Here is a 26,151-nt window from a genome sequence, read left to right as displayed (position 1 = left end):
CTATGAAATTTGTATCATTCCCAATTTATTAGGCATAAATTGCTCTTTAAAACTGCTTTTATCATACACTTTCTTTATCATCACTGCACAAAGGGCACCAATTGCTGCTGCAGAATGCTACAGAGAGCAGTTTGGACTCACTAACGTGGCACAGCTTTCTCCTCTCAGAAACAGACCCTCGAGGAAAGGAAAGTGTTCCTAGAATGGGAAACTGAAAGAACAGCTTAAAAAAATAAGGAAAAAGACAAATAATTGCACATTTTTGCATCCTGCTTGGACCACACTTTACAAAATAGTTTTCAAAGTGATAGCAGACCTAAGGAGATACTGATCTGAGACAATTATTTGATGCATTTGACCAAGGTTCTGATTGTATTAAGGCTTCCAGTCTTCCCACTCTCACAGGATTAAGGGTTTGGTGTTTCACATTACACTTGTATCTACATTTCTCTCTTGATTTTTCCCTTTATTAATTTTTATTCTTCAAAGGGGAAGAACAAGTCAAGGGGGTGCATGAAAAATGAAGCAAGGTGGTGCTGACAGAAATACAAAGTAAACACTGACCTTTCCAAAACCGGGTGAATAAATTAACTCATGGTTAGAACACGAAAGCATTTGATGAAAGCTCTGATCCTGCAATGTGATTCTCCTGCAGTTGCACCCTGGGCAGGGACAGGGCTGTTCCACGTGGCCTGACACACGCCCAGTCCTGGCTGCTCACTGGAGACACTGCAGCTTTAAGGTCATTGACACTCCCTGGCATTTAAATTACACTACAATATGCAAAAGTCTTGAACAGCCTGTTTGTCAACACTGTCCTTGGAGAACTTGGAAATGAGGTTCAGCACTCTGCTTACCAAGAAAGACCCAAACTAAGACACATTTCTGGAAAAAGAACAAGACACCTCGTCATTAGTACTATCCCCACAGCTACTGGCTTCCATACAGCAAAGCAAAGTCTGTCTTCCATGATATTTTTTTCCAGCAAGGGGGAGTTCAAAACCAGCATTTTCTCCTCAGTCACTGCCATAAATGTGTAAGAGCCAACTAGTCAGACTCAGCAGCAGCTGGATATTGCACTGCCATGAACTCTGCTAAGTTCAGGTCTGAGGTGCACTCGTGGTGTCAGTGGAGAACAACGACAGTGCTGGCTCAGAGATGTAGAACCCAGGATGCCAGGGAAGGGGAGAACACGACAGTACCAGTCACACACACTCAAGCTCAGACACTGGCTCTTGGAGGTTAAAATTCATCACTTTCCACGGCGTGGAGCTGCGTGTCATCCGCGTCCGTCATGCTGCTCTCCTGGGACTCGTCTGTGCCCACTGTGGGGACAAAGAGAGCCTGGGGTCAGGGGCTGTCCCACTGCACAGCTCCCCCTGCCACCCAGCCCAGCCCAGCCCGGACAGGGCAGCCAAAGCATTCACAGAAAAATTCTGCTTCCCCCTCAAGTTACCTTAAATTACTTTCATTTGTCCCATGCACCCCGAGAGGCTCATTCAGCTGAGGCTGTGAACTCCTCCAGACTTTCTCTGCACAGCCAGGGAAGCTGAACAGTGACACAGCCCAACACTTATTGTCTTTATGCTTACTGGACAGATTAGGCTGTTAGGTTTTTTCCTTTTTAATTTTTTTTTTTCTTCTTGGGTTGGTCTTTGGGATTTTTCTGCACTGCTCAGGTGTGGTTGAGCAGTTCCAGTCTCTGTCTCCACCTCCTGGTCAGAACAGGCTCAGCCCACGGAGCTGGGGCTCAAAATCACCCCAATTACACAGCAGGGAGAAAAAAACCCTGCACTGCATTTCTGGAAGTATCCAGTTAAGTTCCCATATTAAAAAGCACACAGGACCAATAAAAACCAACATGACATACAGCTGTCACCTTTCCCTATTTCTCAGCTGAGAATCTGGAATTGCAGGACATAGCCATTGTCTATTAGTAAGAATCCAAATCCTGCTGTAGGTCCTTCTTTGTGGGAAGAGAATTAAATTGCTTATTAGCATTTACTTTTTATCTCCATTTCAGCCTGCAGATAGGTCAATATTTATGACTGTCCATGCTTTATGGAATTTAAGTTCATAATCAAAAGCTAAGAGAAGAAAAACCTGGGCTGTTCCTTTCTGTGAATTACTCCCCATTGCGTTTTATTTTCTCTTGATCCAAATCAAACTCCTTCCATGACCTTCATCAAAAGCCACCTTTTATATTCAGCACACCAAGTATTTTGATCCAACATCCAGTTTAACTTCTGAAAAAGCATCTACAGACAACTTTCAGCTGCCATTCATTTACTCTGAAGTTATTGGATGCTTTATGATGGAAAACTTGCAGCCCTGGGAATGTCTTGCTCTCCTGGGATACTCATAAAGCCACCCATGATTTGTATAAATTTAAATTTAGAGTTACCACGATCTCTGTCCTACTACAGCTAAAGGAATTTCACAACCCTTCATGCCACGTTTTCTGTAGGGACAATACAGGGATGTGCCCTCTGTTAATGGAGTGACAAAACTATCCTTTGTCCCCTCAAAAAAAAAAAAAAAAAGCAGCCCAAAAGTTTCTCTCCTTGATTAGATGAAAAAGGCACCTCATAGGCCTAGGGGACTCCACCTCAAATTTAAAGATAACTGATTAGATAAAAGCCAAAAAGTCTCGCCTAGGCAATTCACTAGGAAAAAAGAGAACAAAGAAACTAATCTAACTTTTGTGAGGTGCTTTACCAAGAGCAAAAACCTCTTGCACCTCAGTTTTTCTCTGCTTTTTGCCTTTTATTGAACCTTTCTGTTTCCAACACTGCAACAGAAGCCATCCTGCTGATTTTATGACCCCAAAAGTAGCTGAGCTATCTTGAGTGAGTAACAGACCTTCAAGAGCTCATGAGACCTGGCTCAAAGAAACAACTATTGCTGGACAATGAATGAATTCTGAGTGAAGAGCCTCCAGAGTTCCTACTCACTGGGCAGAATGTGTCACCTGTTAAAGCTGTCCCTGTCCCCAGGGCTCAGGGCAGAGGCTGCTGGAGCACAGAAATGTGCTGTTCCAGGTGTCCCTGTCCCCAGGGCTCAGGGCAGAGGCCCCTGGAGCACAGAAATGTGCTGTTCAAGGTGTCCCTGTCCCCAGGGCTCAGGGCAGAGGCCCCTGGAGCACAGAAATGTGCTGTTCAAGGTGTCCCTGTCCCCGGGGCTCAGGGCAGAGGCCCCTGGAGCACGGAAATGTGCTGTTCAAGGTGTCCCTGTCCCCAGGGCAGAGGCCCCTGGAGCACAGAAATGTGCTGTTAAAGCTGTCCCAGTCCCCAGGGCTCAGGGCAGAGGCCCCTGGAGCACAGAAATGTGCTGTTAAAGCTGTCCCAGTCCCCAGGGCTCAGGGCAGAGGCCCCTGGAGCACAGAAATGTTTCACCTGTAAAAGGTGTCCCTGTCCCCAGGGCTCAGGGCAGAGGCCCCTGGAGCACAGAAATGTGCTGTTCAAGGTGTCCCTGTCCCCAGGGCAGAGGCCCCTGGAGCACAGAAATGTTTCACCTGTTAAAGGTGTCCCTGTCCCCAGGGCTCAGGGCAGAGGCCCCTGGAGCACAGAAATGTGCTGTTCAAGGTGTCCCTGTCCCCAGGGCTCAAGGCAGAGGCCCCTGGAGCACAGAAATGTGCTGTTCAAGGTGTCCCTGTCCCCAGGGCTCAGGGCAGAGGCTGCTGGAGCACAGAAATGTGCTGTTCAAGGTGTCCCTGTCCCCTGGAGCACACACCTGACTCGTAGGGGTAGCACTCGCTGATCTGCTCCTCACGTGTGATGGGCTCCTCGTCGTCGGGCAGGTAACGTTTGTCTATGGCCTCCTTGATCTGGTTGTTGGCTCCTTTGGGATCCAGGTCCATTGCCCAGGAGAAATTCATTAGGGCCAGGTGTGTCTGACCCAGCTTCTTATAAACCTGAACATAAATAAAAGCAGAAAAGGCTACATTTACATGAAGCTGCTACTTGAAAATCTGGGCTTTGGTTCCACAGTTCAGTGATGTTTTATGGGAAGCAACAGAGGGTGGGCATGAAAAACTTATTGATTTCCCTTGGGGCTCACATAATATGTGTAGGAAGAGCAAGTGTTTCTATTTACAAATAAAAAGAAATAAACAGGCAGCTAAGAGATTCTTTATCATTAAGGGCAGGTGGGGAAGTTATTTATCTGTGTTGAGCATTTAAACAGTGAAAATACTTCAGTTTGTCTAGACATGGCCACTCATGTCAGTTTAGAGGTCCAGCAACTCCTGGACAAATACCAGTGAACACATTTCAGCACAAATCCTTTTACCTCCCTCCAGTTCAAACAAAATAAAGAAATCTTGCTGATAGAGGTCTCCAGCTCTGTGTTAGAGGGAAGTTTGTCTTGGTGCTTCCAAGGGACCAGACACTCCCCAGCAGAAAGCTGCAGAAGTTATTTAAAGCTTATCAGCAGAGGTGGTGGTGGCAAAGAAGGATTTCTGTCACTAGAGCACTGCTCTGGCATTTCACACAAGAAAGGCTGGAATGTAGCTGCTTCTTGTTCAGTATTTCTGACACAATGCATGAGAATGATTCAATATTTTCATAGTTACACGTGCAAATAACCAGCTCTGCTCACCTAGGGATGGACTATCATCTCCAGCTCTCTTTAACTGCCCTTTGCATTTAAAAGCTGGCACATAATACAGCTGGGAGCACTAAGCCTTATTTAAAGCTTTGGGAATTTTTAGAATACTGCTCCAAGTGGAAGCATCTTAGTGACAGGCATCAATATTTCTCATTAAGCAGCAAAGGAAACCAAAGAACTTAAGATCACAGTGAAGTTTTACCTACCTTTCCTATTAAAAAGTAAACAAGAGACTCTTTGGGAACAATCTGTTTCAGTTCTTCAAGTTCTTGTAAAGCTGACTGAAAGGTTGGAAAGAGTGTTTCTGTTAGGCATTTGAAACCAAACACTTCTAGTGAAACTTCTACTTTACTTTTAAATTAGTTCTTGGTGCTGGAGTTGTTTACTCTGCTGTGACAGTCACCTGGCATCATTAAGAAATTCAACTGAAAAATATTTAGTCGGCAGTTAGAAATAAAAAAAAAGTTTTTAAGTAAAGTTTTCCCTTTCAGTGTGCACACACAATTTCTGAGGCAAGTTTCAAAACAGATTTGGCTTGTCTTCTGGAGCCAGAAAACACTGGCCAGAGGAAAAGCTGCTGGATAAACACTGTGGGAAGATCTTCTGTTCTAAACAGGGTTCAGGTCAGCAGGGGATCAGCCCAAAACTGCTTCACTTCTGACTTTGCACTCCACAACACAACCCTGGAAACAGCTGGTTCTTATTGCTGTCATTGGATATGAGGCAGTTGGCTGAGTTTTTTTAGTAATTTAGTATAAATTCATGACACTGGGTCAGACTAAAATAATAATTTAAAAAGCAACACCTGATGGCCCCAGATTTTATTACCATCAAAACATTTAATGCCACCATGGTGAGGGTGGCACTTGCCAAAGCAAATGCTTCCCATGTCCCAGGCTCTTCCTGCAAGCCCTGCTGCTCTGTAAACATTCCCAAGGCACCCCCTTTCCCAGCTACAGGAATTTCAAGGCTGCCACGAGCACCCAGACTGACCTTGTACTTCTCATTTGCAAACAACACCGAGGCTCTGTGGAATTTGCATAGTGGGTTCTTGGGGTCGATGTTGATTGCTTTGTTCAAAGTGTCCAAAGCCTTCTCAGATTTTTTCAGTGCATGTTGGACCTGGCACACAAAGAGAGAACAATTCCAAAAGGGGAAAAATAACAGCTCATCTGCTGGGCAAGGACAAACCCTTCTGACCATGTTTACTTACAATCTGCTCCTTTAGAAAAGGATTTGCCCACTTCTAGGCCAAGTCTGATTTTTCTTTTACAGGAAGAAAAGTCCTGCTCACCTCCTCTCCACCCCATCCCCTTCTCCCCAGCCAAGTTCAGTGCCATGTACTTACTACTCCAATGTGACAGAGCAGGACTGAGCTCTGAGGGTTGATATCAAGTGCTTTCTGGAAATGCATTTCTGCCAGACTGAATTTCTCCTGTTTGTAATAAATCATTCCCAACCCGTACCTGCAGCAGAGAAACAATTCTGGTAAGCAGCACTGGTTTTTAACCAAATTAGTTTCTGTCAGTGAAAGTGACATGGCAGGAATGGTTTGTGGCCTTGGGTGGGAATGAATTTCCTGAGGAAAAAGCTGTCTAAAATTTTATTTCTTTTTGTTATCCATTGGGTGGCTGAAGAACTGATGTGTGATACCCAGCAAGACTGGCTAAGGAGCTGCTAAACAAAAGGACAAAAAAGTTATTGACACTATCACACTCACTGATCTAACTTTTACTGCTTTATATATTAAAAAGCTGTAAGAAATGAAATGTGTCCTAAGGTATGAAGAGGCTGAGATCTCATCTCTCCAACTGCAGCTGAGGACACATAATGCACAAAGAATGCTGCCCAACAGGACAAAATAGCTGGGGTAACATAAAAAAGAGAAAAAAGGTCAATTTTTTGCCTTCCTTGTGATAGTAGCCCCCCCACCTTCTGCAGGAATGGCTTTGCTCTTTTCCAGGAGGGAAGAGTGGGAGGTAATGGTGGGAGTGTCCCTGGCCAGGCTGGATGGGGCTTGGAGCAGCCTGGGGTGGTGAAGGTGTCCCTGGCATGGCAGGGGCTGGCACTGGATGGGCTGTAAGGTCCTCCCAACCCAAACCAGACAGACTCCATGAAGTGACAGCAGTGACAGCACCCAGATGTTCCTCCAGAAGGAATTCTGCAGCCCAAGGAGCAGCAGGGGGATGTCCCAGGGGATAAAGCCAGACCTACCAGGCGTTGTAGTGCCGGGGATTGACCCTGATGGCGTTTCTGAAACAGGCCAGTGCCTTGTCCAGCTCCTCTGTCAACACAAACTCGTGGCCCAGCAGGGTGTAGGCATAGGCATAGTTTGGATCCACCTGGATGGCCCTCTGGAAGAACTTGATGGCAATGTCATGCTCCCTTTGCAAGCTGAAGCAGTTTCCTGCTGCACACCAGGCCTGGAACAACAGCAGGGCAGGAGCAGAACCCTTTTTACTACTCTGAGTGACTCCAGTTTGAGCTGAACACATTTATCTATACTGCTTTAAATAATTATAAATAACTTCTAGATTAAAAAGTAAAAATAGGAATAAATCAACAGCTAGTTCAGGCTCATTCCTGTGAGGCAAGCAGGGCTAACCACACTTTCTAAAATAAATAAATGAATAAATAAACAAGCTGAATTACAGAAAGGGAGAATCCATGGACACCCAACAAGTCTGCATCAATTAGATCCTTTGATGACTAATGACTAAAGCTTTTGAAGGTGTTGAAAAGGCCAGAAATAAAACATCTTTGATATTTAAGAATAACAAAGGGGGAGATGGTACTTTATTTCTACAGCTCCCTCCAAGTGACAAATCTGGAAATTTGCAGAGGAAGAATTTAGCAACAACCTCCTCTTTCCCTGCTGCTCAGCACCCATCAAGACTGTAAATACCACAGCCCAGGGTCCCCCACTTCCCCAAATTTTTAGCATCACTGCCAAAGCACATAACTATTTTCCACTGCTTGGATTAGAATCTGCATTTCCCTCTATTCTGACTAATCTTACTACAACCACCAACTGTTCACTGAGTTTGTTTCCCACTCTTAGACAAACTAACAGGACAACAGGAATTGGATTTCCTCCTCTACCAAAAAGATTTCCAATATCCTCTAGAGTTTGCTCAATTCTTAATAGCACATTTATCAGCTCACATATTTTATTTTTACTGTGGCACTCACTGAAAGATTTCTGGGTTTTGGCACACTGTGACTACATTACCACACACCCTGCAGTTTAATGGACTTTGGTATAAAAATGTGCAACATCATGCCTGCAAATAAATTCTGGAACACATATTTAAAGTGCCAGTGAATTAGTTACAGCAATTAAAAGGTACAGGGAAAAGATATTCCTTATCACTCAGCAAGAGTGACTGACTAACCCATGATCTTCCTGGTTGAATGGTGCCAAGGCAAATTTAAATAACCATTAACAGATAAAAGGTTTCAACCTGTTCCACATAAGCTGATACTCAAATTTTAAGGAGCCATTTCAGGCATCAGCAGTTCAACAGACAACCCTGCCAGCCCCCTCTCCAGTTTTGCCACGTTCAGGTGTATTCCCACTGGAGAGTACACTGGATTACAGCTCAAAGCTCTGTTCTGAATCACTGATTTTACTACACACAATTCCCCTCTTCTCATTCAAGCCCACAGCATTTTTATACCTCTGGTGAGTTTTTATCCATGTCTGTCAAATCCTTAGAAAGAACTGAAAGGGCAACATCTTTCTGCAGATGCCAGAGTGTGGTTGAATAGATTTCCATGCCTTCTACTCTGTAGTTTTCAATCCTCCTCACTTCTGAAAATATTCTCTCAGCCTGAGAACAGAAATGAAACTTAAAATAAAATTCCACCCCCCAAGGCAGAGCACAGAGGTCAAGGTCCAAGGCCTCATGTCCAGCCTGAGCATCCTCTTTGCTTTTCAAGTCTTCTACACAGAGCTGCAAAGCCCTGAACTTTCCTTTCAAGGGAAGGAAGTGACTGGATCCCAGGATACTTATGCCAGCAGGAATGCAGCCAGCTCTCCCTCCTGCTGACTCAGCTGCATTCCTGTTTCTACCCATGCTCCAGCGAGGCAAAAACATCATCCACAAAATCAGAGAGAGTGCAACAGACTTTTATGGGCCAGTTATGATTGTCAACCATCCCAGTAAAGAGTGACAGGATAAGGGGTGATGGTTTTACACTGCCAGAGGGCAGGGTTAGATGGGATACCAGGAAGGAATTGATCCCTGGGAGGGTGAGCAGGCCCTGGCACAGGGTGCCCAGAGCAGCTGTGGCTGCCCCTGGATCCCTGGCAGTGCCCAAGGCCAGGCTGGACAGGGTTTGGAGCAGCCTGGGGCAGTGGAAGGTGTCTCTGCCATGGCAGGGTGGGATTGGGTGAGCTTTGAAGTCTCCTTCAACCCAAACCACCCTGGAATTCTGTGATTAAAGTCTGCAGCCTCACCTTTCTAAATCATCTATGAAAGCACCCAGCATGTTCCATCTGGAACCAGACTGTGCACAGCTCAAAACCTCCCTCTGCTTTGTCTCCTGCACACATTCTGCCAAGGAGTGCTTTAAAAACTTAGCAAACAGGTACATCAGTGTCAGGGCAACAGTGCCAAGGAGAGGTGAACTGTGGGATTACCCTTAACTGCTCACTTCTGATTCTGGAGCAGTTTGGCATCACCTCAGCTGTGCCAATGCTTCATTTGTGAGGCTGGAAGGGAAACTGGGTCACTGATGTGATCAGAATTAACTGGAATGGAGAGAAGTTCTTTGGTTTAGAGCTCAAATTGTTGAGTGATGTATTCTAAAACAGTGCAGTGCAAACAATTCCACCAGCACAGTAGGAGACAGAGACAGGACACACAAGGAGGAAACCCCAACACTTGGATACAAGAGCAAGTAACATTAAGTAAAAATTTTAGGAAAGCTCAAATGAGAAAGCTCTAATGAAGCAGATTCAAGACCTAAATCCATTCCAGGTGTAACTCTTATATTAGTAAAACTTCTCCTGGATTTTACAGATCTGCAGGTTTGTGTAAAACTGCCAAAGCAAAGTGAGAAGAGGAAGGCCTGGCCCCATTCCTACCTGCATGTATTCTGCCAGCTCAAAGTAAGCTCTCCCAATTTGGCACAGCACCCAGCCTGTGTTGTAGTGGTGGGATGGCAAATGGCTCAAAATATTGATGGCTTCTTTGCAGTTGTATGAGCACAAGGCTAAATAACCTTTCCCCATGTCCCGGAGAAGGCTCATCAAACCTTCTAGGAGAAAAACACAATAAATAAAAGTGGGAAAAAAACCCCAAAACAGCTGAGACTTATTTACTTGGAAATGTTAATCCCAAAATCTCTCCCTTGTGCACTCCTCCTATGAAAACCTTTCAGGAGTTTCCAAACAAGGTTTATATACTCTTAACATGATACACTTAATTAACATGAGCATGATATTCTGAATATCAGCCTCTGTAAGGGAAGCTAGAAAATAAGGAGTCCTTAAACTCTGGGGCTCAGGGTGAGTGGAGTTCTGCATTTCCAGCAGCTATTCAAACATTTCTTTAGGGCTGAGCAGTTCCCACAAGCCTGGTAGCCATGGATACATCCTCTTGCTGCCTGGAAACATTACTGAGCCAAAAGAGGGGAATTCAGCATTTTGCTTAGGATTTTCTGACAATCTGAATAAAGACTTGTTTTTAAACAAATGGGAAACATCAAGGGAGAACAGACCACATAAAGCCCATGTTAAGAGGTGACTGGGTTATGAGTAACTCCTTTGAATCAGTTTCCAAGGATAAAGTATGTCATTTATGACAGTATTCAAATTTTGAAGTTATAAAGTATAACACTGTAACACTTACAATCATAATAATATTACTTATTCTATTATCATATTATTATCATCATTACTTATTCTATTATCAATAATTTCTACATTGCATAACAATTTATAATACTTTATATACTTTGAAAATACTTTAATCATTAATAAGGACCAGAGCTTGCAAGATTTTTCTGCTCAGAGCTTCCAAGATTTATCTGCTGACAATTACAACTCTCAATATTTCTTCACATGTTTCTAAGTTAACAAAATGTTGAATTAAATCAGTTTTTATCACTACACAAAGGTGAGAGCTGCATGCTAAATGAAATGGAAAAGAAGCAAATACTGAAGGCACATTAAAACCCAGATAAATCAGATTTTACTCTACCACAGACCAACAGTGCTCAAACAGACCTGCTGCTGCCTTCTGTAGCGTGAAAGCTTGGATTTGTGGTGCAACAGTGGAAATTTTCCCTTCTGAAATGATGGAAGAGTCCAGTTTGGTAATTTCCAAACTGTCATTTAAGTTTGGTTGAGTTATTCCTCCCTTATTTGTTTTACTTTTTGTTTTTCTGTTTGGAATCTTAGGTGGAAACTTCATTTTTAATTTTTTGCTATTTTCCTGCAAACAAGAAAAGGAAGAGTTAGATATAAAAGTCTTTTAAATCCAGAAATCTAAACTCGAGAGTGCATTGTGTAAAATTATGTGTAACAACCATGCCCTGCTCACTGCAGAATCACTTCTTAAGCTGCTAAAACTGCTATGAACACGTGGAAATCCACAGCTGGCCCAGTGGCATGGATGAGAAGGGCAGGGATTGGCAGCACTGGGAGGTTTGGTACCTTGGTTGTGGAGCTATCACTGGTAAACAGGCGAGAGCTTCGCCGAGGCAGCGCGTTGGGTGGAGCAGCAATGGTTGGGCTCAATACCTGAGGTGTTGTACTGAAAAGGAAAATTTAAAAATCACTCTTTGGAAGGTAAGCTTCTTCACTCCACATTCCAGATTGCAAGGCAAGATGTATTCTATTGCCACCTGTAGGGCAGTTGTCTGGTGTCAGATGGGCAATTCCCCTTATCTCTCTCCCTGAGTGATCACAATCACTCCTCCCTTGGCAGGGGACATGTGCTGATAACAGCTATGGAATGTCACTGCATGGCTGATAAGAACTACAACACCCCACTGGGAGATGCTCCACCCAGAGGGAGGAGCCAAGCATTCCTACCCAGATATAATCTGGGGATTCTGACACCCCAGCACAGCTTTTCTCCACTGGATTCTCCAGAGGAGCAGCAGCTGCTTCTACTTCCACAGATCTGCAGAGGAAGAATACATCTTTTTACAGGACCCCCCTGCTCCAACAGAACCACAGCTGACACTGCAGGAGGGCTGCAGCCACTTCTCCAACTGGACTGCTACCAACACCCTGACCAACAGGGTGTCAGGCTGAGTTCTGACTCTGTCAGTGTTGTTCTGGTGTATTGCCTTGTTTTATTTTATCCTTTTATTTTTTTCCCTTCCCTATTAAGGAACTGTTATTTCCTGCTCCCATAGTTTTTGCCTGAGAGCCCCTTAATTTAAAATTCATAGCAATTCAGAGGGCTGGGGAGGGTTTGCATTCTCCATTTCAGGGGAGGCTCCTGACTTCTCTAGCAGGCACCTGGCTTTCCAAACCAAGACACTCCACTTTTAATAGCAACAGCTTTTAGATTTGCTTTAACAAAAATGCTCCAGTGCTTGTTTTACCTTGTCTGGGGACCAGAGCTCTGTGTTTGTGCAACAAGAACTGGAGTGACCTCCCGGCTATTCCCACTCTGGGAGAAGACAGATTTTGTTCCAGCCTGGCTGATCCTGCTGACAGCCTGCACAACACAGAGTTTCTACAGGTTTGTTATTATGTCACTCAGGAGTCTCCATCTCTGCAATGCCAAACCCAACCCACTCCACCCACCAAGAGGAGAAACAGAATTATTTTAATAAAGGAGAGGGTTCCCCCATGCCCAGGGAAAACCATCCAAAGTGTTTCCCCTTCTACCTGTTAATAACAGCAAGGCTACAAAGCTTATGCACATTATTTGAAGATACAGAATCTCCATCTAATGGCAAGAAACTGTATGTTCAAGTGCTTGTGCAAGAACACAAGGGAATTAAAATACATCATATTTAAAGGCTTTTTCCTGTAGAAAGTTGTAAAAAAGAAATGACAAAAAGAATAAAAAGAAAAACATTTTTAAATTATCCTATAACAATCCCATTCAGAAGCCATTCACAAACTGCACAGCACCTCAGCCTGTTTTCAGAACAGATCCTCCTCTTCATATTTTTTTTTTTAAAGCTTAAAAAAAATTATCTTTCTGCCCACTCCAGGGACACCAAATTCAATTCAGTGATGGCTGTTTGGAAGAGACACCAGAGAGGGACAAGTGGACCAACACCAGCACAAGCAATGTCAGTCTGTGCATTATCCAGCCCCTAAGGCTCTGTCCTTCTGTTCTTTTACCAGATTCTGTCACCAGAGGATGGTTTAGGTGGCAAGGAAACTTCCTGCCCACTCAGACAGGAAGCCCTTGGATTCATCCTAATGCTCCACTCACTTATGTAAGTGTTTCCTAGGAAACTGTCTCTGTTCAGCCACAGCTCCACCAAACCTTGGCTGACACAGAACTGGAAGAGCAAAGGGGAACTGGCACAGTCACCACTTGCACTGGACAAAGCATGAACCAGAATTTAAGTTGTTTATTAAAATGTATTTAATATTTGTGTTTTGGTAGTGGCACAGCTCCATCTGGGCAGGGCCTAAGGGTGAAGTAGTGAAATTTACACCTCAGTGCTGCTGTGTCACACTCAGCAAAGCAACACAACTGCAGCAAATCCAACTTGATTTCCCAAAGCTCTTCAGCTCTCAGAAGAGCTGCACCTTGCTAACTTTATTTCCATTTTCAGACTCATGGAAATTTACCTTCCTATATGTGCACAGTCCAGCACAAGCCACTGTTTGCAAATGGTCCTGAGCAAGCACAGGGTGGGAACTGGATCAGCCAAACAAAGCACATTCCTAAGTGACTGTTTTAGCACAGGCCCCAAATTTCCCTTTCAGAATGGCACAGCATCAAGATTTGTCCAGAGCAAACATGGCAACTCAAGTTCTAATTTTGAGAGATTCAACACTATTTCAAAACAGTGCCCCCTATAAAACACCAACACCCCTCATGCAACTTGGAGATTTACTAAAAATACAGGGAAAAATCCTCAGGTTTTTGTTTTTAGAAAGGAACAAATAGTTCTTCAACTGTCACCAACATTCCACCTCTCATTTATCACTATGGCAACTACAGCAGTTTCTTCCTGAGTAAAGCAGGCATTTTTTAGTTTTAGCAAGACTTTCTGAGTGAAACAGCACCATTCTCTCAGTCCTTCAAAGACCAGCAGCAGGATTTTTATTACCCTGGACTGTAAACTACAACTCAAGAACTACTTGCAAGAGATCAGTAGCTTCAGCTCTCTTGAGGCTTCAGAAAATACATTAAATAAATAAAACAAACAATTCCAAGTCTTCACATTCCACCCTGCAAACTGAAAAGTTTGAATCTGCTGTTGTTGGGAAACTTCAGTGTTTGTACAACCCTCTGTGATGGGAGGTGGACAGAACAGGAGAGATCTTCCCTAGGTTAGTCCAGCATTTACAGCCTGGGCATCTGGGGGGGAAAACTTAGCTCAAATGTTTTTTCTTCTGTATTATGGATTCTTCTTTCAGGTGCACTGCAGTGCCAAGCTCTGAGCAGAGCAGCTGAGCTCAGAATGCTCAGAATGCTCAGAATGCCAGGTACCTTCTTTGAAGGTGCTCCCGTGGATGGCACGTCGATGACGGAGGAGGAGTTGGTGTAGTTCTGTAAATAGGATCCATCTCCAGGGCTTGGGGTTTCTAGTGGCAAAATTCCAAAGCTGAGAAGAAACCAGAGAGGAAGGGTCAGTGTGTGAATGTTTAGAGAGCTGGTCTGATGCAGGGGTTAAAACACAGACCCAGAGCATGGAATACCCTGAGCTGGCAGGGACCCACAGGACCATCAGGAGTTGGACTTCAAGAAAAGCTCTTTACAGTGGCCTTTCTCATAATAAAGTCTATTCCAGAGCAGCAGCATATTCCTTCAGGGATTTTTCAAGTGAGAACACGGCAATAAGCAATATCTTGAATCAACAATTCCTCTCCAAATAACCAACTGCTCATTTCAAAACCAGAAGAGATCAACACTAGGAGCAAGAGCAGTTCCTGAAGTTGTTTGGGTTTCCCTTGCACAGAAATTCTCCCACCACGTGTGTCTGAGTGTGCTGTGCAGCCCCAGCCCTCCTGCTCCAAAGCCCAAAGAGCAGCAGCAGCTCAGCTCTGGGCAGAGGGTGGCCATCCCAAGGACTTACCTTGGAGTTAGTGGGCTCAAAGCTGCAGGTCCCCCCAGTAAACTCCGTCCAGTTTTTGGTTTATTTTGAGCCTGTTTGGACAATATGGCAGTTCCTGACCCCAGAGGGACAGAATCTGAGGAAATCACAGCTGAGTCAATGTAAGACATGGAGGAATCTGAATTCAAGGAGGAATACTTTGAATTGGAGGACTCTAGGTTGATCCTGTTCAACTCCTGAAGAATAAAAGAACAGCTCTTAGGTACTCAGGGTATAGTTTAATCAACATTTTTCAGTTAAGCTGGACAAACAAACTGATTTTACTAAATGATTTTACAATGACTTGAGCAAAACTCACAATTGTGTCCTGGGGTGTCTCCATGAGGACACTCTCGGGCTGCCTGTGGGATATGTTGTGATTAGACACCACTGTTGTGCAAGTGTTGGGCAGACAGCTGCTGAAATTCTGTAAGGATGTTAATTTAAATGTTTGGTCAGGGTCTGGCTTTTCACCTGTAAGAGTGGAAAGAGATTTAATAGTTATTCCTGGGTCTGTACACTGAATATTCAGTCTGAATCAAGGACAGGGGACAGAGGATTTTGGAAGTGTTTTAAAACATTTCTTAGAATCATAGAACATTTGGGTTGGCTTGGAAGGGACCTTAATGAACATGTCATTCCAGCCCTCTGCAAAAAGCAGGGACACCCTTCACTAGACCAGGTCACTCTGAGCCCTTTGTACTAGAGCAGAATATTCTTCCAGTCTTCTACTACAAAACCCTGGACAATCAATATTTTTAATAACTTTCATATATTGCTTTTTCAAGCTATTCTCAGAAACAGGTTCTAAGTGTCTACTAAATGTAGGCTGGAAAGCACATTTGGACTGTTAGATCCAAAAATGTATAAATAATGAAGAAGGAAGAAAACAAGACAGAAGTTTTAAACAAAGGCAAAGTATTTTAAATTAATTGTTGCTCACAAAAATCTCTCCCGAGAATTACTTGAGTCAAACAGTTCTGCAGACTCACCTATTTCACATAGTGATTCAAAAGGGGACCAGAGGAAAGGATTTAAACTAAGGCTCTTTTGGTAACATTCTGATCCTTTGGCAAGCCGGTCTGTCTTGCTGCAAAAAGAATGAAACAGTTCACAGGGAAACTTAGAACAGCATTTTTGTTCAGGAGAGAGTTTTCCAGAAGAGGAGTTGAAAAACAAAAACATGTTGAGAGGCATAGAAACATTCCTCATCTTTCAAGCCCAAGAAATACTGAGTTCTTTTGAAGTTACTTGACATATTTAGACACAGTTGTCAAAAAAAGTTACATAAGCACCAGAATAGCTTGAGAATTTTCATTTTTAGGAAGATGCAGTTCTTTGCAACAGCTTGTTTCTTTTTTGCCAACAGTAATCTGATTGCCAGCCTTCTAGCCATCTTAAGTATCTTTGGATAATATTTATGCAAAGAAATTAGCAGCTAAACTGAACACTTAAGTATTTGGCTACAAAGAAAAAATTTTGAAAATAACTGAGAATAGATATAGTAGAGAAGAATCCAAGAGCCCAACTACTCCTATTCAATCAATCAACCATTCACATTTACTGAAACCCTTCTTGCATCTTAGCAAAATCAAAACACAATTGTCAAGTTATTCTGCCTGGCACCCTCAGGTTCATTTGAGGGTTAGAACTAGCTTTTTTTAGATAGTAAAAATCTAAATGGTAACACTGAGAAACAAGCTGAGAGTTTTTCTTAAGGAAGAATACAGAGCAAATCCAAAGGTATATAAAATTCTCAGAGTTTTGGATTGCATTCTTATCCATCCAGAAAAGAGGAATTTGTGTTTTCAGTCTTTGGGTGAAAATTAAAATTAACCATTCCCAAATCAGATTGATTCCACAACTATCCACCTGAATTTATCACGCTCCAAAATGGTGTAACCCAGAGAGAGGTGTCTCCTGTAATGACTAAAGATATGTTTGACTAAACCTGGGCTTGGTCAAGTAAAAACCTTCCAACTTTATTGGGCAAAATGAAAAAGCAACTTTACCAGTAGACATGTCCCAGTAAGGAGAGTGTAAAGCATGCAGAATCACCAAACTCCATAACAATGTCATCATGGCTTTTCTGTTTATTCAACACTCCACCAGACAAGATCTGCTCTCCTTCTGCAAGCCTTTTTAAAAAACAAGAGGTTTAAAGGGGTTACAAGGCTCACAGTACTGGCACTCCAGTGTTTTCACCCTGCTGCAAACAAAAACAGAAATCCACTGTCAGTGTTCACAGGTTTTAAACCACAAACCAGTTCCTGCAAATGAACATTAAGTAACCCATGGATTCCTCTACAACAGGGAGGTTCAGGACTCTGCAGTCAAACAGCTCTACTGGGAGGGAAGAAAAACAAAAACCCAAAAATTCAGCATGACTTTTCCAAAAGTGATCAATCCTAGCATGAAGGACAAGAGAATCTTCAAGACACTTGATCTTTGAAGGTGCTTGATCTAAGCAAAACCAGTGCCTAATTTGGCTTTGTTTCCCAGAGAAATACAGTCTGTAAGGCCCCCCATGCACTGAGTTAAGAGCCAATATTGGAATATATGGCAGAGATCATGGATTTTAATGCCTTTCCTTCTTGCAAGAAGGGCTCTAAAGGAGAACAAAGGCTCAATTTGCACCTCCTCCACCTGCAGGAGCAGTAGGACTCACACAGAATGGGCCACTGGCTGTCAGGCTTCACAATTACTTTATACAACTCCTGGGGTGGGAGGCATTTTTCAGGCATCTGAGCCCAAACACCAGAACAAACAAATCACCTTTTCTTGCCACCACTTGAAATTTTACTTGTAGCTGTATGCTTCTATCAGAACAGACCACCCCACAAGAAAACAAGGCAGAGCTGTAGAAATGAGCCCATAAAAGATCTGTTTTCTTTCTACACAGCTTGGCAATTCCTGTCTAAGTTACTCAACAACTTTTAGAGGTTTTTGCAACATGGCTTAATGCTCCTTAGATCCATATCTGAAAGCAAAATAAATTGAACTCATAATCTTTTGTGCTGAAGGACCAATGAATTTCTAGTTTATACAAGACAACATCTTCCAAAGAGAAATCCAAGCAAAAAAAAAAATGAATCCATTTGTAACCCTGGACAGAACATGAAGGATTTGCTTACTTGCTGAGGTCCACACAACATTTTGCAAGCAGGTATTTACACTGTGGGGTGGTACAGCTGTGTCCCTTTAGGAGCCTGTAAGCTTTGTAGGCCTTTCCTGAGCGGTAGTAACACGTTGCCAGTAAAAACAGTGCTTCTTCTGAGTGAACTGGAAAACAAAACCATCACTTAGATGTTAATCATTTTAGTACAAAAAATTTGGGGGCAGGGAGTAAAAGCCAGCTATGGACAAGATGGAATAAAATGGGTACTGGTATCAGAAATTCATTCCTGAATGAAGTCTTTATCTGTTGGCAATTATCTTCCTCTGCCATTTCCCTGGCTAGTCAGATGAACTCTTAACATCTACAGCTTTGAAGAACTTTGATCCTTCTGGCTACCTAACCTGAATAAATGATGAGCCAGCTTGCAGTTAGAACAGCAGCAAGCCAAGGAAAGCAGCCAGGCCAAAACTACTTTAACAACCAGCTGGCCACACCAAGACTGACTTGGCTCAGAGTGTCACCACGCTGGAACTATTTAGAATTGATGGCTGTTTCCAAATTTTCTTCCACTGCAATGAATTATGTACCATACTGAAGATGTTCTACTCAAAGAGCTTGACTTGACATCCAGGTTTGAGACTGAGGTCAGACCCACTCATGGTTACACCACAAAGGACAGAACCAACCCCTGAAGTAACTTTAATCCTTTCTGTAAACTCACAGATATTGTACATCCATGGTGGCTTAACCCACTCTGTACTTCCCCAAATGTTACACTCAAATCAGCCTCACACAATGATATTTTAAATCAAAAGCTGTGTATGAATACAAGCAACTTCAAACTCCAACCACTTAATAAACCCATATTACCTTTATACTTTTCAGAAGACATTATCCTGCAAATGGAATTCAGCATTAAATAAACAATTTTGATGTTTGTTCACCCACCTATAGGGAAATCTTTAGAAAAATCAATATGAGCACTATATAAAAACCTCTTTGGGAATCTGCCCAAATCCTTTGCTTCACTGAAAACTGACTATTTTAAGTTTTTGTCATCACCTGAACAGTGACAATGGAAACAGAAGACCCAAAGAGAGGACATTTTAATAGCTTTATCCTAAAAACACCAGAAGACCTTTTTGAAAATTCAAGTTAAATCAATTTTTATCCACTCCTTTCACAGACTTGGAGAGTTCTGGGAAACAACCAAGCCACAGATGTCCCATCAAGGACAGTAATTGCAGGTAGACTAAAAAGAAGTTTTTCTCAGGGTGGAATCACTCCTGCCAACATGGAGCCACTGTATTCAAGTTCTGCAGCTTCCACTCTGCAATGTAACCACTTATTTTAACCAGGAGCCAGATGTTTTGTTAGCAGTTAATTGCTTGCACCAAGTGTCAGCATTCATGCTGCTTTCTCTCAGCACTGCTGGCCACTGAAAAGGGATGTTTGAAGTATTCTTGCAGAGAATTATTCTGTAAAGATGTGTCACAGTCAGATATTTTTCTCCTGGCTGCTGCAAAAAGTGGATTCTCTTTGTTCCTAAATCCTTGGCAATTACCTTCAATCTACCATTTCCCTGCACCTCACAGTGTGTTGTGTTCAGGGGAGCTCTGTCATCCCTAAAATACTATTTTCTTCATAAACACCTGGATTATCAGGTTCCATAACATTCTACACCATCTTTCTGATTTCAGCACCAGATCAAACTCCCCAGATTCCATTTGTAACCCTGACACAAGGCAAAAGCAGCCTTTATTTCTCAAAACCCAGGTTTGTGCTTCCATATTTAAGAACTGCATTGTGGGCATGGCAGGCACAATATTTCATTACAAAACAGAGCATGAAATAACTTATACAGTTGAATTCAAAGTATAAGCTCAGGTTGTTTAACATGAGAAATTATATGACACTTGTATTTTAGCTTAAGGATTGGGCTTTTTTTTTTTTTTGTGTTAGTGGTTAGGGAACAAAACCTTTCAAAACAGAGAAGGAAAGATGACCACCAGTATCAAGGAGAAAGAAGTACAGAAGAACAAAAAGCTTATCTGAGGTAATGGAGAAAAGGTTAAAGAAATAAAAGGTGCTAGAACACACCTAGGAAGTGTTTGAAGGACCCAGAGAAAGCACAGGTTTGTGTTACTGCTGCCTGCTCACTGTCCAAGACACTTCATTGTAAAGCTGTCAGGGCTGGGGTAACAATTAGCAGGGATTCAGCAGGAGATACCTGTTCCATATGTTCTGATTCTCACTGTCTCAATTTCACAGTGCTTTTCTCTCACCATCACAAGACTCTCTTTGAGCCAATCAACATATCTGAGCAGCATTATCAGCAAAGACAGCTTTCAATGTCAAGCCAATTTGTAGAATTTGTGTGCTGCATCTATCCTCAAGTGCCCTTGGAAGAATGCAATGCTTGAGGGTTATTAAAAAACCCCCAACATTCTCCCATCTGATACCATAAACCAGATCACTGTAAACACTGCACTTAAACACACAAATCTGAATTTCATTTTAAGGAGATTTTACTGTAAAATAACATTGCTGCTGTTACATGATTTGATTTTCCAACCTAATTGCAAGGCATTCCTCTGCTTTCCCCAAGCAGAAAGCTAAACTTCATTATCAGAACAGGAGGAAAACAAAGCAGGAGCAGAGGCTCACAAAGCCCAAATTAAAATTGAAAAAAAGCATCAGGTTGATAATTGCAAAGTACACACCTTCTGCATATAACCTTTCTGCCAGGAACACGGCATCACGATAGGCGTAGTGGTTCAGTGCTTGCCAGATAGCAGCCTGCAAGGCAAGAAAAGCATCTTCCTTTAGTGGGGAGCTCTGAAAGTGCAAAAAAACTCATTATCTCTTAGTGGCAAAAGGCAAAGTTCAGCTTGGTTTTATAGAGCTATAAAATGAAAGGGGAGGATTAAGATGCCAGCCAAGTTGTATTTGTTTCAGCTATTAGGAAGGAGGTTTAAACAACCCCACCAAACTCTGCACTGAAGTCATGTATCAACCTCAGAGTGTTTCTCACTCTTTACCAGCCACAATCATCCAAACCCCTCAGAAATTACTGAGTCTTAGCCTGGTGCACAACTCAACACCACACAACAACACCTTCAGTAAAGATAAAACCAAAATCCAACCCCAGCTGGTCAGAGTATCCCATTAAAGCATCTCCCAGGATGCCAAACCAAAGCCCAACAGGCCCAGAAACCTCTCAGGGTTGGTCAAGATGAGACTTGTGTTGATAAAACATCTTTGTAAAAAGGATCTTCCCTAAGAGGCTTCAGTGCTCCCTTAAGGGCCAAGGTGAACAGGACCCACTGCTTTTTGTGCAGCATTTTGCTGGGTCTTCAGCCACATCTTCACTGTCACCAACTGTGAAGCAGCACCCAAGAACAATTGCAATGCAAGTGAAACAGACAAGTTGCATTCTACAGCCACAGATGAACACAACCTACTTCTGGTTTTGCTCACACACTCAGCCAAATCCCACTCCCAGGGACCGTTTTCTTTTTCACATGCATCAAGTTTGGGTTTGTGACAACCAATATTTGTGCAGCCTGGAAGGATGGCACAACTCCAGTGGAATAAACATGCACACAGGTGTGCAACCTGCACACCAGCAAAGCTGGTGTCATTTACTTGCACTGCTGTCACCAGTAGCTGACATACAAGAGCTGTCCAGGGCTGGGATAAGAGGGTTTCACACAAACTGCTTGGCCAACTTCCTTCAGATTGCTTTAAAAGTTGTCTGTTATCTATAAAAGAAGGCTGGGATTTGAAAAATTATTTAAGATCTGTTCAGCCTTTCCTCCTCACCCACTCCAGAGTTTGTGCTCCAAGGTGGGCAGGGCTGGGATTGGGACAGCAGTTCCTTCCCATCTGGGGTCTTTGCTCCAGTTCCAAAGCACTTTTCCATCAGCAGCACAGAGCCATTTGGCAGTAGTTTTGCTATTACTGATCCCAAACAAGATCTGAACTTATAAATTCAAGGCACTGTGATCTAGAATTTCTCTAATACTCATCAGCAACCAAAGACAAATAGAATTTGCTTCTAAAACCCATGAGACACTCCAAAACTAAAAGAAATCTTCCATAGGGAAAGCAATACTGTCCTGCAGTGCTATTCCCAGCTGGAAAGGCAAGTGCCAATTTCATCTAAAAAAAAAAAAAAAAATTAAAAAAAAATATCCAAACATCACAGAGTTACATGTACCATATGCTACTTCTTCCAACACAAACTTGACAAACTCAGGGTGTGAAAACTGTGCAAGTTCTCTTCACAGGAAGCCCACACAGCCATCATGAACAGCACACACCAGGGCTCCCAAGTACTACAGGGAATATTACAAACAAGTCTCTACAGAGAATCTGTTTTCTCCTATCAGCAGATCCCAAGAATATGCTTAAGAAGTCAACAGGTGCTTTTAAGCTTGTGTGAAAATAAATGGATGGATTTAAAAGTGAATTCTCTTAGTCTGATCATGACAACACAAACACACTATTGTTTCTCTCTGGTTGTATTCCATATTTCAGATAACTGAGCCTCAGAGCCTCCTGAAGTGATTCCTCCCTGCTGCCTTGAAAGGATCCCAGGCTGAAGGTGGTTCCACGCCCTGCAGACAGAGCAGGACAAACAGGGAGATACAAGGTCAGGGTTACACTCTTTTAAGGCATCCTGAAGCCAGAGCAGCCCAAGGTCTCCCATTTCTCTTGCTCCCAAAACAGCTCTTCTTTCACCAAGTCACAAGTGACGTTTAGGTGAATCCAGCCAAGTTGTGGCAGGTTAAAAATCCTGTCTTTGCAGGGCTGTAACTCAGCCAGCTTACAAAACAAAGGTGTGGGGGTGGGAGTGGGAAAATCAGGGTCATCTGACTGCTCAAACCAGAGCAAGTTGCCAGGAACAATCCTGCCAAAGGCTAAGAGGGGACACAAGGGACCTGGGGCTATGTCACAGCCACTTTGTAAGAGTTACACTACACCCTGGCTCAAATAACAATTGTTGTGGAGCAGAGTCCCAGTGAAAGCAAGAAACGAGCTGGTAGAATCCCTGTTCTCTAGCAATTATCATTTTGCAGTCCAAGATGTGCCTCCTGCCCTCAAGTGACCCATGCTGGAGTCTGGATCCTCACACACACTCTCCTAAAAGAGCAGGGAGAGGAAAGGAAGGCAGCAGGGAATCAGCCATACCTATGCAGCAACAATTTTCCATGAGAACAGTCTAAACCATGACTGTGCCTCTAAAAAGAGGATTTCTTGCCCACCATCTAGGACAAGAACATTAAACTCAATATAGCACAGTAATTTAGTTTGTTCTAAAAGAAGCACAATGCAGGTACACAGTTGCTAAACCACACCAGAAGAGTGTTCTCAGGGCTGCCTCATAGGAAGGAGAAAAGTTGGAAGTGTTTCCACATTTTATTCAAGTGTGCTTGCAGAGAGGATGAACCTCCAGGTCCTAATCACTCTTTTTAAAAATAATTAATTTGAAATGCAAAATTAAAAGGGAATTCCAAAACTACCAGACACAGCCCTGCAGCAAGGCATCTTCAGAAAGGAGAGCAGGAAAATAAAATCAGATTCAGACAGGTCCATCTTCTACCCAGAAAATCCTGTGCATTGTCCAAGTGTCACTTCATATCTAAGCCAAAGAGCTCTTAAGAGATGTTCTCTTCTGACAGTTATACAACCTTGGAAATTGTTTTCCAAGCTGTTTAGCCTATATTGCCATGCTAAGCAAATTCTGCCATGATTTCAGTCTTCAGGGTGGGCAGGGAGGAGGAGAGCTCTGGGATGGGCTGTGCTGCATTCCCCAGTTACACAAACTCTGCCCACTGAACAAGCACATGTTGGTCCTGCAGCTTGCAGCCAAGTTCAAGCAGCATTCCAGTGAGTCACAGCAGATGATCACCTTGAACAGCTAAATTCCAAGTCAAGTGCTCATTTTCTTTCCAAGATGTTTTTCAGAAGGATTTGGAAGGCATCCAGCCTGTTTCTTAGCACATGGGACACAGTTTTGTGTTGGAGCTGAAGGGTTTTAAATCGACCGTATCAGGAAGTACAGCACAGGGCTGTAAACTCTGGCACTCTGTTCAACTTAAAAGAATTTTAAAAGTTAGCAAAAACCTAACCAGTGGCCAGAAGGCCTTCTGGGGCACGAATTTCATGTAATTAAAGCACAACATGTATAAGGCTACAAACAAACACAAATTCTGTTATTTATCTGTCACGCTGTGACAAATAAGTAACATCACAGCTGTGAGGATGTAAGGATGACAGTTTTTTCCTGGAATGCTCAGCCCAGTAGACATCTGAAAGGCTGGGAGAGAACAGACAGATAGACAGGAAAAATCTCTGCAATGACAAAAAATGAGAACTAGTGTCAGCTTTCCCAATCATTTCATTTAAGTAAATTATAAAAACAGAGCTAAGTATGTGGACTTCAGCTAAACTGGGAATTCAGAAACACAATGGACTTTAGCCAGCCACAAATAATTCCTAAACTTACCAGCACTCCTGTAAGCAAGGAACAGCAGTAAAACTGACAGCAGCAGAACTACTGCTAAAGGGATGATCTGTCATTTAAAAGAAGAATCTGAATAGATGTAGTCAGTCTAAATAGATAAACATAGCAAAGCCTCATCAAAACATCCAAGCTGGGAAGAGGTTAAGACTGGAGAACAGCATTAGAGGGGTCTTTACCTTGCTGAAATACCACAACAAGACCCCACATTTCTATCAGGGAGCTCTCAGGAGAGCAGATATTTCCACTTGGTCAGTCTAGTTAGCACAGCACTGGAAACATTTGGTATTGTTTCCTGTCAGCTTCACTCATTCACACTGCAGTGCATTCTTGCTTCCTTTTCTATTGTAATCCCATGTTTTCCTAGAATGCCCAGCTGGTGCAAAACAACCAGCCCAGCTCCACAGCTAACACCAGTGGTGCAGGATGGCCTCTGCAGGAGAGGGACCAGCTGGCCAAAAGCATTTCCAGCACTGCACTGAGCCCTGCTCTCAGAGGGAATGAGGAGTGGTGGCATCAAGGACACAAACCCCTGGTCTACAAGAGTGCCTTCACTGTCACCATCTTCCACAGACAGGGTCAAGTCAGCAGGATGGTTTTTCACAGGAGCTTTTCTTCCCCTTCCACCTTTTCATTAGAAAGAAAAGAGCCAAAAGCAAGAATTCTCACTATGTTCATTACAGAACACAATCATGTTCTAACAAGACACTGCTGCCAGGAACCTCTTGCTGTAACTAGAAAAAAACCACCAAAACATCCTGATAAAATGCTAAAAATATATTTTAAAAAAGAATGGGAATATGAATGAGACGACTGATTAACAAAGATTATGAATAGTTAGAGAATGGGCATACAGGAACTGCGAAAAGAAAAAGCAGCTCTTAATTCTGTGAATCACGACTTTTGGATGGGAAGGCTGAGCACAAGAACAGGAAACCCATCAGAGTAACTGCAGTGAGACTGAAACACGAGAGAAAAATGAAATTTACAATATTTTCTCTCCTAGGTCTCCCATCAACCCGAAAAAACCAACTCCTTGGGAAAAAGGAGCGTCCTTCACTCGCACGACACGCAGGGATCCGAGCACGCTGCGAGCATTTAAACACGACACGGCAGCAAAAGCAGAAAGGTGAGCGAAGTATCAACAGGTCTCCCGAGGGACCGCGGGGGCCCTTTCCTGGGAGCCCAACCGGCTGAGGAGCTGCGGGGACACCGACACCTCCCCCGGGGGCCCGGGGGGCAAAGGGGCGAGCGCGGCCGGCCCGGGGATGGGGACAGGAGGCTGGAAGGGGAAGCTCGGCGGGCTCCGGCAGGAGGGAGGGCGGAGGAGCTGGAGGTCCTGCGGGCCCACCGGCCGAGGGGCCGCCGGGAGCAGCCCGGAGCCCCGGCCCCGGAGCGGGCGGGGCGGCCTAACCCGGGCCGGGCCAGGCTTTGGGGCCTGAGCCGCCCGGGGGTCGGTACCTGGACGGGTTCCTGCAGCACCGTCATCCTGCTCTCCCCGGCCTCCGCCTCCTGGTCGCTGAGCCCGAGCGGGGTGGCCCCGGTCCCGGCCCGGCTCAGAGCGAGTCACGGCGGGGCCCGGCCCGGCCGCGGCTCATTTGAACCCGCACCGACCGTTACCGGAGCGAGCGAGGCCGGCGGGCGC

At 43.6% G+C, this 26,151-nt stretch overlaps 1 protein-coding gene across 5 annotated transcripts; it reads right to left on the bottom strand.

Annotated features, from left to right (window-relative positions):
* Nucleotides 1–8: 8 nt before the first annotated feature.
* CDC27 (cell division cycle 27) lies at nt 9–26,140 on the bottom strand. Of its 5 annotated transcripts, none has more exons than XM_059869343.1 (19): nt 25,968–26,140; nt 20,701–20,776; nt 17,994–18,141; nt 16,872–16,997; nt 15,852–15,949; nt 15,179–15,333; nt 14,842–15,056; nt 14,256–14,370; nt 12,175–12,308; nt 11,273–11,372; nt 10,844–11,051; nt 9,701–9,873; nt 8,289–8,441; nt 6,823–7,031; nt 5,957–6,074; nt 5,602–5,730; nt 4,815–4,889; nt 3,733–3,913; nt 9–1,325 (listed from the first exon to the last, which is right to left on the bottom strand). In XM_059869343.1, the coding sequence occupies exons 1-19, from the start codon at nt 25,992–25,994 to the stop codon at nt 1,243–1,245; spliced, it is 2,523 nt and encodes an 840-aa protein (XP_059725326.1). In that variant the 5' UTR covers nt 25,995–26,140; the 3' UTR covers nt 9–1,242. The 5 variants fall into 5 exon arrangements, with proteins under 5 accessions (XP_059725326.1, XP_059725327.1, XP_059725328.1 ...); XM_059869344.1 differs by having other exon boundaries at nt 9,701–9,870; XM_059869345.1 differs by having other exon boundaries at nt 12,175–12,290; nt 25,968–26,139.
* Between the last annotated feature and the right edge of the window lie 11 nt (nt 26,141–26,151).

This window comes from Haemorhous mexicanus, chromosome 28, assembly GCF_027477595.1.
Source record: "Haemorhous mexicanus isolate bHaeMex1 chromosome 28, bHaeMex1.pri, whole genome shotgun sequence".
Lineage (NCBI taxonomy): Eukaryota > Metazoa > Chordata > Aves > Passeriformes > Fringillidae > Haemorhous > Haemorhous mexicanus.
Note: the sequence above shows the minus strand (reverse complement) of the source record. Positions and strands in the feature narration are given on the sequence as shown.

Bases quoted from the DNA above. Each gene is read 5' to 3' on its own strand.
- CDC27 (XM_059869343.1), bottom strand. From the start codon at position 25,994: ATGACGGTGCTGCAGGAACCCGTCCAG. The intron at 15,057-15,178 runs GTGAGTTTTGCT...TTTATTCTTCAG, and splicing joins AGACACCCCAGGACACAATT to GAGTTGAACAGGATCAACCT. The intron at 11,052-11,272 runs GTACCAAACCTC...TCTTGTTTGCAG, and splicing joins GTGATAGCTCCACAACCAAG to GAAAATAGCAAAAAATTAAA.